The sequence below is a fragment of the Strigops habroptila genome, chromosome 1, assembly GCF_004027225.2.
Source record: "Strigops habroptila isolate Jane chromosome 1, bStrHab1.2.pri, whole genome shotgun sequence".
NCBI lineage: Eukaryota > Metazoa > Chordata > Aves > Psittaciformes > Psittacidae > Strigops > Strigops habroptila.
In genome coordinates, this window is record NC_044277.2 from 106,459,125 (window position 1) to 106,471,604 (window position 12,480).

The following is a 12,480-nucleotide window of genomic DNA, read 5'->3' on the forward strand; positions in this document are numbered from 1 at the left end:
AATTGCTGTATTTGCTAATGTCAGAAGAACCACAGAAATGACCTGTTAACTAACTGGTATGATTTTCTAGATTAGAATTTGAAAAAATCCCAGATAAATAACTCTGAGTGAGTATTATTTTTATTAATGTGTGTTTAATTCTCTGGAATACTGCAAACATGGGTTTATATCATGTGGTTTGTTGCTGAGTTAATGAAAACTCTGTATTTTAGGTATAAGGATTTATATACTTGGTTTATTTCAGCTTTTGGGGCTTTCACCGGATTTGAGCAGAGTTAAGAACCTCCATCTTGAAAAAATAAATATAAATTGTTTATATTTGAGAAATGTTTGACCGATAAGTTCTTACAGAAGCATTGTGTTTTGTGAATATAGTGTTTTGGAAGACACAATTTATTTGAATTTTCCTTTGCAGGCTTCTTTATAGTTTAGCCTTTAATGCCAGATTCCTGAGGCATCTTTGGTATTTGATATCTTCAATGACTACACGAATGATTACAGGGTATGTATTATACCATTTCTGAAACTGAGTCTTTGTTAAAATAGAGCATATCTAGTGAAAAGAGAATGAGACAATTAGTGGTATGACAGTGCTCATGGAAGGTGATTAAAACCAAAACCATAATGGTTACTTAGCTCCTATGATTGCATAAAACAGCAAAATCTTGGAAATTGGATAGCTGTAAATAATTTCTAATTATTTACAGCTAATCAATAAATAGAATCTTTATTTAAAATAAGGTGGATGTTTTGCAGGTTTTGGAGTGTTTACTAGGATCAATCTAACACTGAAGCTACAAGTACTTCGTCCTAAATGTGTGGTATTTATCTCATATACTTTGACTAGTGCAGAAATTGATGGCTGGATTCCCAGGAATTTAGGCACTGGACCTGCAGATTTGTTCTGGGCTGACATGCAGATTAGTTACTCTCTTTGCTTTGTGTCTCTCTTCTAAATCAGAAAGTCTCTGCAGTCAGTAATAGTTAATGCCAAAGTTTATGTATCATCAAGATACTGAGATACTATAGTGACAAGAACTGAAAAAGAGTAGCCTTATTTTGCAGGAATGGGAGATAGTTATCTAACTGAGAGCGCTGTCCTTATTTTGCTGTAGGAACTACTACTAAAGATTTGTAATAGAATGCTGAATACTTTAAAAAAGAGTATATAATTAACCATCTCTTTAATCTTGCATTTTTATATTTTAAGGTCTATGGTGCCACTTCTTCAAGTGATTTCAAGAGGCTCTCCAATGTCTTTAGAAGACTCTAGTCGAATTATCCCTCTCTTCTACCTTTTTAGTTCTTTGTTTAGTCATTCACTTATTTCTATTCACGATAACGAATTCTTTGGTGATCCAATAGAAGGTGAGTTTCAATCATACTAAATAACAGTGCTTTGCAAAATGTTTTTGTGTAAGGCTACAAAGTTCCCTGGACAATGATTTGCTGACATCTGTGGGGAAGCTCTTCTGGGCTGACTTGCTGATGGTCCCCTGAGCACTCAGCTGTCAGCTGGCTCTTTCATGGTGATTGCATTTAGAAAAAAAAGAGGAAAAAAATGATGGTCTGCACCTTGGGAACCCTAGCTATACGTGGTCTGATATGGAAGTTCTTAATCATGATAATTTTTAATGAGTGAAGAGATTGAACTACTTCTGGGCTGAACCTGTAGTCTAATGTAAAAATTTAATATAGCAGGCAGCACAAAAGCGAATAAGAGAATATTATGATTAAAATAATTGTGACTGCAAACACTTACAAGTCCTGATTGCCTTTATGAATATGTACTCACTCTCTTTTTGTCTGATGTTTTGTTGGTGTAGGTTTAAATTTTGTGTGCGAATATTAAAGTTCCTATGAAATAAGTGGGGGTTTTGTTGTTTTGGTGTTTGGTTTTGTGTGGGTTTTGGTTTTTGGGGGTGGTTTTTTTTTTGTATGTGTGTGGGTTTTTTTTTTTTTTTTTTGGTGGGGGTGGTTTTTGGTTTTTTTTTGCATTTTTTTTTGTTTTGTTTTGTTTTTTTTTAATAACAAAGTTGTTAAGAAAAGGTCCTTTAAGGAAACTTAAGCTTGTGCTTTATGTAGTCGCAGGTCAAAGACAATCATCAATGATGCCTTTTACACTAGAAGAGCTTGTAATATTATCACGCTGCCTTCGAGATGCATGTTTAGGAATCATAAAGTTGGCTTACCCAGAAACAAAACCAGAGGTTCGTGAGGAATATATTGCAGCATTTAGAAGCGTTGGAGTAACAAAAAATACGGAAATGCAGCAATGTATACAGACGGAACAAAAAAGGTGGATTCAGTTATTCAAGGTAAACGGTGTCAATTTTCAGAACATATCTCAATGAAGTTTTCAGGCTTCTGCTGAAGATAGAAGATTAGGTTCATTGTTTTGCCCCCATAATTATACTTCTAACACAGTTGTTACAAGGAATATGGGTTTGGGAAGGCTGCTTTTTGGTGTGTATGCCAAACTGAGTAATTAAATTCTGATAATTGTAACTTTTTTTCTTTACTTCTGATAACTCTAAATTTCAATTTTTTGCTTATCCTGTTTATACAAAAGTTACTGCATAGGATATAGGTTTTAACTTGGACTCCCATTCAGCAAGTTGCATAAGTATGTCATTGTAACTGTATGTAGGTGTGAAATTCTAACTGAATCATACAATTACTCAAGTACTTCTGTATTAAAGGGCTTCACTAAATTGGTACCATGCCATATTGGTTTTCTTGGTGTTTTGGGTTTGCTGGAATACTAACCAAATACTTAGCAAATGTAAACTTAATGTATGTTCTTTCTGGGTATCTACCAGTGTATTTTCTGCTAGTTTTATCCATGGTCTCCTACTGAAGACATGAGTTAAGAGAAGCTGAAAATGTTGGCAGGAAAAAACCTAATATAACTGTTGCCGAAAAAAAGGAGTGCTTGACTTCTCATGAAAATTCTGCAGCAAACACATCTAGTCAGCTAAAATTGCTCATTAAAGAAGTGGGAGCAGAAGAAATGCATTTTCCAAATTGAATGCTAGATTTACAGTCTGTTTAATACTGGCGACCTCTCGCACACTAATGTTCAGTTCGAGTCATCAGCTGTCCCTTCAGGTCTTTTATCACTGCTTTTGTCAAGCTATCTATTTAATTGAAAGAAGTTAATTGAATGAAAATGATCAACTAAGCTTGTATTAATATTGCTAATGGAACTTTCTTCTTGGCCATGTTTGGAGAAAGATGTCATGCTAGACTTTAGGAAAGGCCCATTAAGGCTTGCACTTAACCTGATGGGCTAATTAAGGAATGCTTATTCATTCTACAAGTCTAAGATAGCCTCTATCTAGCCTATTCTGCCTGATTTTACAACACATTTCACTTATGAGCATAAGCATTAATAGCAGTGAGAGTAACTGATAATGTTTTGATTGCATTGAATACAGTCCTAATGCACCACTGAATTTGTAATTTGCACAGATTGATCTAATATATGTTTGCACAATTTAATTCAATTACTTGTCTTTAAATTGCCAAATCAACTTTCGATTGAAAGGTCACACGTGAAAACCCCACTATGTCTATTTTTCTAAGAAGGACAACATGCTAGGGGTGTTATTATGTATGCAGTTTATATCACGCCACGTTCTATTTCTTCTCTTTAGTTTGTCATATTTAGTCAATCTTTTTATAAGCTGCTTATGTTTTAGGTGAATTTGGTTTATTTTGCTGTCACTCTGAAAGTTGTAAAATCCTGAGTTATTTTGTTCCACTTTGGCAGCCAGAAATTAAACTTGTAGTGGAACTGTCTAAACTTTGTTACTATTTCCTGGAGCCAGGGTTGCCTTCCATTAGGTGAGTTACAAATGTAAATCTTAAGGATATCTCGAAGGCTCTGATTCTACTCAAAAAAGTAGTTAATAACAAAGCTTCCCTGGTTTACTCCTTCAGAAGGGTACTGTTACAGATAAAAATTGAGCACAGCTAAAGTTCATCTTTTCAAGAAGACTGCTGTACACCGCACTTGAGTCTTTCTTGAGGGCAGCTTCAAAATAGCTTCTTGCCAGTAGCAGGCAACAGTATCTTCTTCCAAATCATTAAAACAAAGCTAAAGTGGTTCATCATAAATTTAAGTAGAAAATACTTCTCATTCTTTTATGCTGTCAAATAGGAGAGATAAACCTAAAGATTTTGCAAGCTGCCTGCAAAGAGAAATGCATGTTCCTTCTCTATCACCTATGCCTTTAATTTCCTGGTTTTCCGTTATTTTCTTTCAATTTTTCACCCTTGCTTTGCATATTTTCCATGCCATTGTTATCTAATGAAATACATTCCTCTGTGTGTGTGTGTATATATATATATGCATGCAAATACAGGCTTTATTTCTGCAAGATAATGGTAAATCTGAAAACAGTGAGACTGCTGACAGTGATGTCAGTATTTGCTAACAGATGGGAGGTCTTTGGTAAGATTTACATCTTTATTTAGCAAAATCCCTCTTTTTGGATATAATATTGAATAGTGTAGTCACTGGTACAGATTCTGTAGAAGGATTTAAGTTATGGTTAAATGAATATGGATTTTGTCAAATAAAAGAATTATTTCACTATCTTAAGTTAATCCTATGAAATTAAGTTGCTAATTTTGCTGAATTTTATTTTTGAATGTGTCTTGCGCTTGGCACTTTATTGGAAAGAAATGTCCATTTTAATATTATTTATTGAGTGGGTCTTTCAATAAAATACATAAAAAAAATGTTAGTACAGTCTCGCCTGATTTGATCCAGCTTCCTTTAAGGGTTTGTCAACTGCTTGTAAAATATTTTATTAGCATGGTCCTCATGTGGGTAACTTTTTCTGATCCCCCCCCCCCCCCCCTTTTTTGTATCTTGCTTTTACATATAGTGGTAATGGGACCACAGAGTTTCAGTGACCCATCTAACCTGCACTGAATTTTATAAGGGCAAGGTGATGAAAATTCCTGTGTAATCAGACAGTTCCCTTATTAGCATTCTTTGTTCTGTCTTTATTCAAGATGTTACTTTACAAACGGGATCTTAAAAGGTCTTTTGTGTCGTATCTAGACACAGAATCCTGTAGAAGGCCCATTAAACTCTGTTACTCTTGACACCTGCCCATTAAGATTGTCTTTTAGCAAGATTACTTCAGAAAAGCTTTGTGTATGTTTTTTTTCTATTAATTTTTCAACGGCTGTAGTTCTAAGTTGCAAAACAGGTGGCTTCTTATTGTAGCAATGATAATGTCTTTTTAGGCTAGTAATTTAATATTCTATTGATTCCACTTAATTATGTTTTATGTAGTGTTGCTTGACATGGAGTAGTTGTTAGCTCGATAGCTCTTTTACTTTTTTTTTTCTTCCCTTTTTTCTGAATTGGAGGAAACTGCCAAGAAAAATATTAAAATTGCAAAGACACCCTCATGACCATGATAACCATTTTTCTCAGCCTCCCAATTTTGTTATGAAGATGTGCATAAACTAGTTATCTATTCAGTTTTCTCATTTTCTGACTGTTTGGTTATGATAATGACAGAATTACCTTTCATCATTTGAATTCCTTGTGAATAGAAATGAATTCAACATAGTGGTTTATGCTGATGTGCTTGTGGTTGGGTGAAGTACGGGTGTGCACATCATCACCCACGATGGTTCAGCTGATAAACAGTAATTTGTTAAACCGGTTTCTAGGTGGTTTTCAAGTAAATGCTTATACCGTCTGCTGTGAAAGAGCTTACTAACTTAAAATACTAAAGGGCTTTTACCTAACACATTTTAGTTGCAAATAACATTACAATAAAGCAGTATATATATGCATATTAAACGAAAATTGCAACCAGCCCCCCCTCCATACATATATTTTTAGGACTGTAGGTGCTTTTTGTGCTTCCTGTGGTGATCACCACAAGAATATTTGGTCCTTTTTCTGAAAATGGTAATTTTGTAATCTGCTTTCAGGCATGTTTGGCCTAGGCTCTTCTCAGGAGTGGTTTGACTTTCTCAGTCTGATATGTTGGATCCTTTAACAATCTTACAATGGGGTTTACTGTACATTATAAACATCTGAGCTAGTCACACTGGGATCTGTTTTAATAAAGACAAGAACTTTGAAGGTGTGGTTAATTTGCTAAATTGTTAGCTACTTCTGGATTACATGATTTTTTTCTCTATCTAGCTTTGAAAACGCTAACAAGATATTAACTGAAAAGGAGCCTGTAGTGTCTTTTCAGATACAGACCTTTACCCTTAAAAGTATTAGCATTTGTTTATAATCACCTCAGTGTCTGGTGAGGTGATACAATCAGCAGATACTTACATTCTTTCTGAGGCACCTTTAGCTGGAAATGCTTTAGTTTGTTAATGCAGGAACCAGAAGCAGTCAATCTTTCATGTACTTTAGAGAGGTAACTTTTGCTTTTATGTTTTGCTGCCAATTTAATGCTTCTGCCCTCTTCTCTGCTTTCTGAAGTTGATTTTGGCTTTTGTACAGTTTGGCCATTGTGTATATCACACAATCTTGTGCTGGCTAGTTAGTTAATTTTATTGTCTATAGGCAGAAATACCCATCATTTTTTAGTTGATCCCTTATTTGCCTAGTGTGGGGTGCTACACATGACCTTTGTCTTGAGATGGCAAGCAAAAGTTTCATTCTTCTGTGGAGCATTTTCCTTGAAAAACGATGTACAGAAATTTAAGAATTTTCTTCCTTATGAAAAAAGAAAACCTACAAATCAGCTAAATTGTTTGGAATCTCAGTTTTGGAACGAGAGTAAGGAATAGCTATATAGCTCGCTCTTCTAAAAGCATACATCCATTCACATGCTTAACTTCTGAAAAACTATAGAAGAAAAAAAAACCCCAAAACCAAACCCCAAACAAAAAAACCTGTGTAAAAGACCATTGTATAAATTGTGTGGTTAGGTGTTAATATTCTTAATATTAGGTGTTAAAATTCTTTAAATAAGTAATTTGATGCTGGTAATGATTTCTTTAGGCTTCCCTGAACTGGCATGCAGCTTTTTAGTTGTGCAGTGTAGCCCTAAGATTACTTAGCCCTAGGTAGCCCTAGTTCTTAGGTTTTGGACTTAAATAAGCTGGGTTTTTTTGATGTCTTAAAAGTGAACCACAATTACTTACTCACATTCTAAGGTATTTAAGAGGAAGTTTTTGTAAGTTAAAAATAAGTAATGATTTCATATGTTAAAGTATGAATTTTATTCAGTCTTTGTGGATTATACAGTTTCATTCTCATTGCTGAATGAATATTGAATGTATGTGTTTCTGACACCTAGGTCATCACAAACTTAGTGAAAATGTTGAAATCTAGAGATACAAGGAGAAATTTCTGCCCACCAAATCACTGGCTCTCAGAACAAGAAAACATTAAAGCAGATAAGGTAACAGTAATACCATTTTTCCACATAGCCTTACAGGTGCTAAAGTTTCAGTGGTAAAATGTTTGATTCTTGACAGTATCAGTGATGCTGCACAGATTTAGTGTGGTTTAAAATCTGGAGTAATGCTGCTTTTCTGTAATGTAAAACTGTTGCATCTGTTAAGAAACTTTTCTGTTAAATCGCATTTCCAATCCATGAAGTGTGCGCTCTATGGTGCAGCAGTGTAAGTCATCTGCATTTGTAGCAGGGGAGAATTGAAAATCTGGTAGCATTTTGTTGCATTTTATTTTCCATTTATTTAAAGTATTTCTCATAATAAAAATGCTAAATAAAAGAGTTGCTGTACAGTGGGGAAAAAGCCCCCTCAAAAATCTCTTCCAAAATAAAAGAAAATTCAGTAGCATTTTCTGTACTTACCTCACGTAGAAATTAACTTCCTTTTTCCCTTAGAGCTTTTAAAAAAAAATAGATTAAGCTTAAAACGTGTGTGTGTGCTAAAGAAAACACTAATAAGAATGTGCAGGTACAGCTTTCAGATCATTGAAAATTTGGATCTTAAGAAGCTGGTTACACTTCAGATAGGCTACCTGGTAATTTCTTAGCAGTTGGAAGTTTTGCATGGAATATTTAACAGTGAACTCTTCTGTTTATTTTTGATGATTGTGTATTCGCTTGCTTTGTGTTCAAGATTTCCATTGCTGCGTGACAGTTCTCTCTAATTCTTAGGAAATAATGCCTAGACACCTTAGTGAAAGTAGTAGTGGTCTTACACTGTGATGCTAACCAGTACAAAATAAACAGGATTTGACACCTCAAAAATCAAACTCAGCTTCTCTAATATCTTAAATACCAGAATTTAATGTAACATTGTATGGTATTTTTAAATGCTTTATATTACATTGTTGTCAATTTTGCAGCTCAGCCTTAAGGCTCAAGTATTAAGGAAGAGTGATTAGAAATGAAGATGCTTAGGCATGCAGACACACTCTTGGATGAGACAACTTTGTGTATTTATAGAATTTATAATAAAGTGTTTGTAGTAAAGTGTAATATGTAATTAGATATCGTTTAATTGTAAAATACTGTTATGTGTTAGGTTACGCAGCTGTATGTGCCATCTGCCAGGCATGTCTGGAGAGTCAGAAGAATGGGAAGAATAGGACCATTGCAGTCTACTTTGGATGGTAAGATACGGTCTATGCAATTTTTGCTTTGCTAAGTCAAAATAACATACTGCCTTTTATAAAGCTTCATTGAGTATTTTGTATAAAAGTCTTAAGGATAGCCAAAAGCAAGGCAGTCTTTCATAGTTTTGTTTCAGATATTTAAAAAAATGTATATTTGTATACACATGTATGAGATTGTCTTTTAGAATATTTAAGTATTGGGTATAAGCTTTCCCCAAGCTTCTGCTTGCATCAATGAGGGGAAATGATGAGGTGGACAAATTACATGTGTTAGAAACATACATTTTAACATGTATGAAAGGCAGTTGCATAAGATGCAAAATTAATAAAGTTGCAGAAGATGTAAAGCATTGAGGTTTTGCCTCAAGAGAGTTATTAGATATTAAGCTATAACAAACAAGCTCTAGGTACCATGATAAGTATTAATTACTGTTTATGAATATTATCTCTAATTAGATAAGCTAGAAACTTAACCCCTTGGATTACTCAAAGTATCTGGTCTTTATGGAATTTCCAAAGAAAGATGAGAGAACGGGACCAACTTAGCAATCAGGGTAAATTTCCATCAGTTCAGTCATGTCAGTGTGCTTTCTCATGTAGCCAGTCTGTTTCTTTCAGCTTTTCATACCTTTGTAGCTTCACTAGTCTGGAATTTTACCTTGCTATGCTCAGGTAAAATAATCAGTAAATCACTAATACTTGTGAAGATTTAATAATGAATTGGAAATGGGGACTTTAAGCAGTAAAATGATTCATCTGTGAGAGTCCATAGTTTCTTTCAAGATGATGTAATCTGCTTGAGTATCTTAGCCAGGTACAGTAGATCATTTAGAGAAGACCACAGCCTTTGAATGCTGCTATAGAGTTGTACAGAATTAAGGGCTTTGTCCAAGGTTGAAATCGAAGGACTTCTTATAATGATTTGTTTCTTAAAAATAGGTATGATGATATAAATTTACTTTGATTACCTTATCAATCTAGTTGCCAGATAACGACTAGTTGGTCCACCGTAAGTATGTCTCAGAATTTTGAATCAAATATTTTTTCAGTTTAGTTTCTCTCTTTAGAAATCACCTATTCTAAGTGATTGATAATAGGAAATCTTAAAAGCAGGTGATCTAGCGAAAATTGCTAGGCTTCAACAGGCCTGTATCCTGTGTACCTTACAGACTCTACATCAGTAATCCCTGTAACTTCCAGGTTCTCTGCTGTGCTACTTGTCCTTCCCCTCATATGTACAGTATCTTGGGCTCTCTCCCTTGTCTTCCTTCTGTAATAGCACCAGTTCCCTCCATTTCATTAACTGTCTTGGCTGGGGCAGTTGGTGGATAAGGAATGCAAGTACTGTGGTTGGTGCAGAGCAGCTACGTGCCCTCATTTTGCTGGCTGGCTGTCAGATAAGCTGACACACTGAATAGAGCAGATAGCTGAGCTCTCCTTGCTTTTTCTGTAATCAGGTCACTAAAGGAATTTCTCTTCTCTGTGCAGTTGAAAATGTTAACAAAACTTAGGTTTTTTGAACCTCTTATTCTCTGTCAAAGTTAAAATTCAGCTGGTTAGCTCAAAAGGTGTGTTGGAGGCAAGATGGTGAGGAAGGATGACGCTTTGTTCATGTAAGCCTCATTTTCATATGAAATCAGGCTAAAAAAAGTGCAGTCGACATGAACGTGTGAAAACAAGCAGGTAACAATGTGCACATGACTCGTTTAATCCCTCTTGACTCCATATGGGTTAAAGCCAATTAGCATGAAAGTACTGCTGAATCACATATGGTCATGTTTATTTGTGCTTTTTCATTTACTTAAATGACAGACTCGTGAGTTCTAAATGCCCTCTGTATTGATGACTCCATCCCGTATTTCTCTTTAAAGAAAGAAGCTGCGATGGAGAAATGCAGATAAAATTGACTAATTGACTGGAATAATTGAACTGTCGAAGTCATGTGGTAGTTTACCTTTGCTGTACATGCACTTTTTATTTAAAATGCTTTTAACTGTTAGCTTAATAGGCTGCATACATCGACTTTAATTAAAAATGTTTACTAAGCAAACTAAGGGTAATCACAGATAAGCATTTTATCAGAAATTCCAAAGGCTTGCAATGTTGAAGCCTGACCCGAATGAATATACATCAAGTATAGTGATGTTTTGGGTCACGTCATCTTCAGTTGGTGCTTAAAATATCCCTACTTGAAGTGCTTTGAGGAGTAAAAGAAAAAAAAACATTGAAGTGATGTCCAGTTGCAGCAGTGCAGCAAGATGCTAGGCACCACAGGTAGGAAGGAGCCAAAGGAAAAACTCGAAACTGTTATCGTGAATTTCCAGACTGGGTAGTAATGTAAAGCATTTACTTTAGTATTGTAACATGGACTATGAATAGTCTAGACTCTGGGGTCTTTTTTTTGATAAGGTGGCTATTAAACGTGAAAATGAAACAACTAAGGAGTTCTGGGTTTGTTTCCTCTGTAGACTGAATCTAGGTGGACCTTTAACCACAGTGTCCAGTCAGTGGACAATACCATTTTGTGTTTGCTGCAGTTAATCAATTTACAGTCAGATATGTGCTCAGCAACTGAGTTTCTTCCCATGAAGTTAGAGCAGAATTGTCACTTTTACTGTGCATCACCCAAAGATGAATTGTTTCCTAGAAACATCTTCTGTGGGTATAAGAAGGTTCAAAGGAACTGCATGATAGCTTGGGGAGCGCATGCGATTGAGTCTCTCTGTTGCTGTTGCTGCTTCAATTCTTTTCTAATCTTTCTTCTCCTAAGCACATTACACAGTTTCTTGATGTTATTTTCACTGTTTCTGCAGGGACTAGGATTTAATGTGGTCCACTGTGACCTTGCTGTTGGGAGAGAAAACTCATTGAAATGTTATCTTTGTGTTGGTTTCATTAGATTTGGTTTAATTCTTTAGGCTTTATGTCTAAAATGATTTGATTGAAAGTAGATGTTATAGTTGAAAGCACAATACCTTTAGACTTTTATGATGATTGGGATGGGGATATTATGTATTCCTGCGATGAAAATTGTAATTGCTTACAACTTCTTAATTGTCTTCTATCAATTATTTTTCTTAATTTAAAAATAAAAATGTCAATAAGAAGAAAATAACATTTCCTCTAAATAAAATAAAAAATACAGGAGGACTTGTTTTTATACATATTTTGTTTTCAGTGTGTTTTCACTACTTATGTTTCAGTTTGCTTATAGAAACTAATGTTTAAAGAAAGGTAAGGCTGTGTGACACTGTTCAGTAGAGAAACTATTTTAATGTATATATTTTTATACAAAGTAAATCGAGTCACTCGACACAAAATAAACTGTTTTAAACAAATGTTCTTTCCAAAATTTTAAAAGTTATTATTTCTGTTTTAAGTGGGTTTGGAACCAGCACCTCTTTCTGTATCTGAAGAACGACAACTTGCAATTCTGACAGAGCTACCTTTTGTAGTTCCATTTGAAGAAAGAGTAAAGGTACCTAATTTCTAATTTAATATGCAATTGGTTTTTTAGTTTTATGCTTTCAGTAAGTGTGAAAAAAAAAAAAAAAGGCACTTAGCTAAGTAGAAACTCACTCTAGTTAAGTTTCTACTTAGCTAGGTGCTTCCCCCTTCAGAAGGACATGACAGGCCATGCTGTTCTTCTTGAGTACTCATGTGGCAATTGAACATTTGAAGTTAATTACTTTTCTCTTCTTTTACTAGTTATATATTACCCTTTATAATAACTGCATTAAAATTAGAAACACGTATTCCAAGATACATGAGAGCAGTTGTATGTTCATAATAAACTGCAGTCCTGATTCAATGATTGATCTACATGATTGCACCCTCTTGTGGTAAGCAGAGCACTAACTAGTTGTATATCTGTAATAAACAGATTG

The 12,480-nt window shown here is 34.7% G+C and overlaps 1 protein-coding gene across 2 annotated transcripts in view; it reads left to right on the forward strand.

Moving 5' to 3' along the window:
- The window catches only part of UBE3C (ubiquitin protein ligase E3C), a 78,081-nt gene that overhangs the window by 29,706 nt on the left and 35,895 nt on the right, over positions 1-12,480 (forward strand). For both annotated transcript variants that reach the window (XM_030500380.1, XM_030500390.1), the window contains 6 exons: positions 416-502; positions 1,211-1,368; positions 2,086-2,318; positions 7,302-7,406; positions 8,503-8,590; positions 11,974-12,071. In XM_030500380.1, the coding sequence (XP_030356240.1) occupies positions 416-502; positions 1,211-1,368; positions 2,086-2,318; positions 7,302-7,406; positions 8,503-8,590; positions 11,974-12,071 (769 nt within the window). The remainder of the gene's footprint in view (positions 1-415; positions 503-1,210; positions 1,369-2,085; positions 2,319-7,301; positions 7,407-8,502; positions 8,591-11,973; positions 12,072-12,480) is intronic.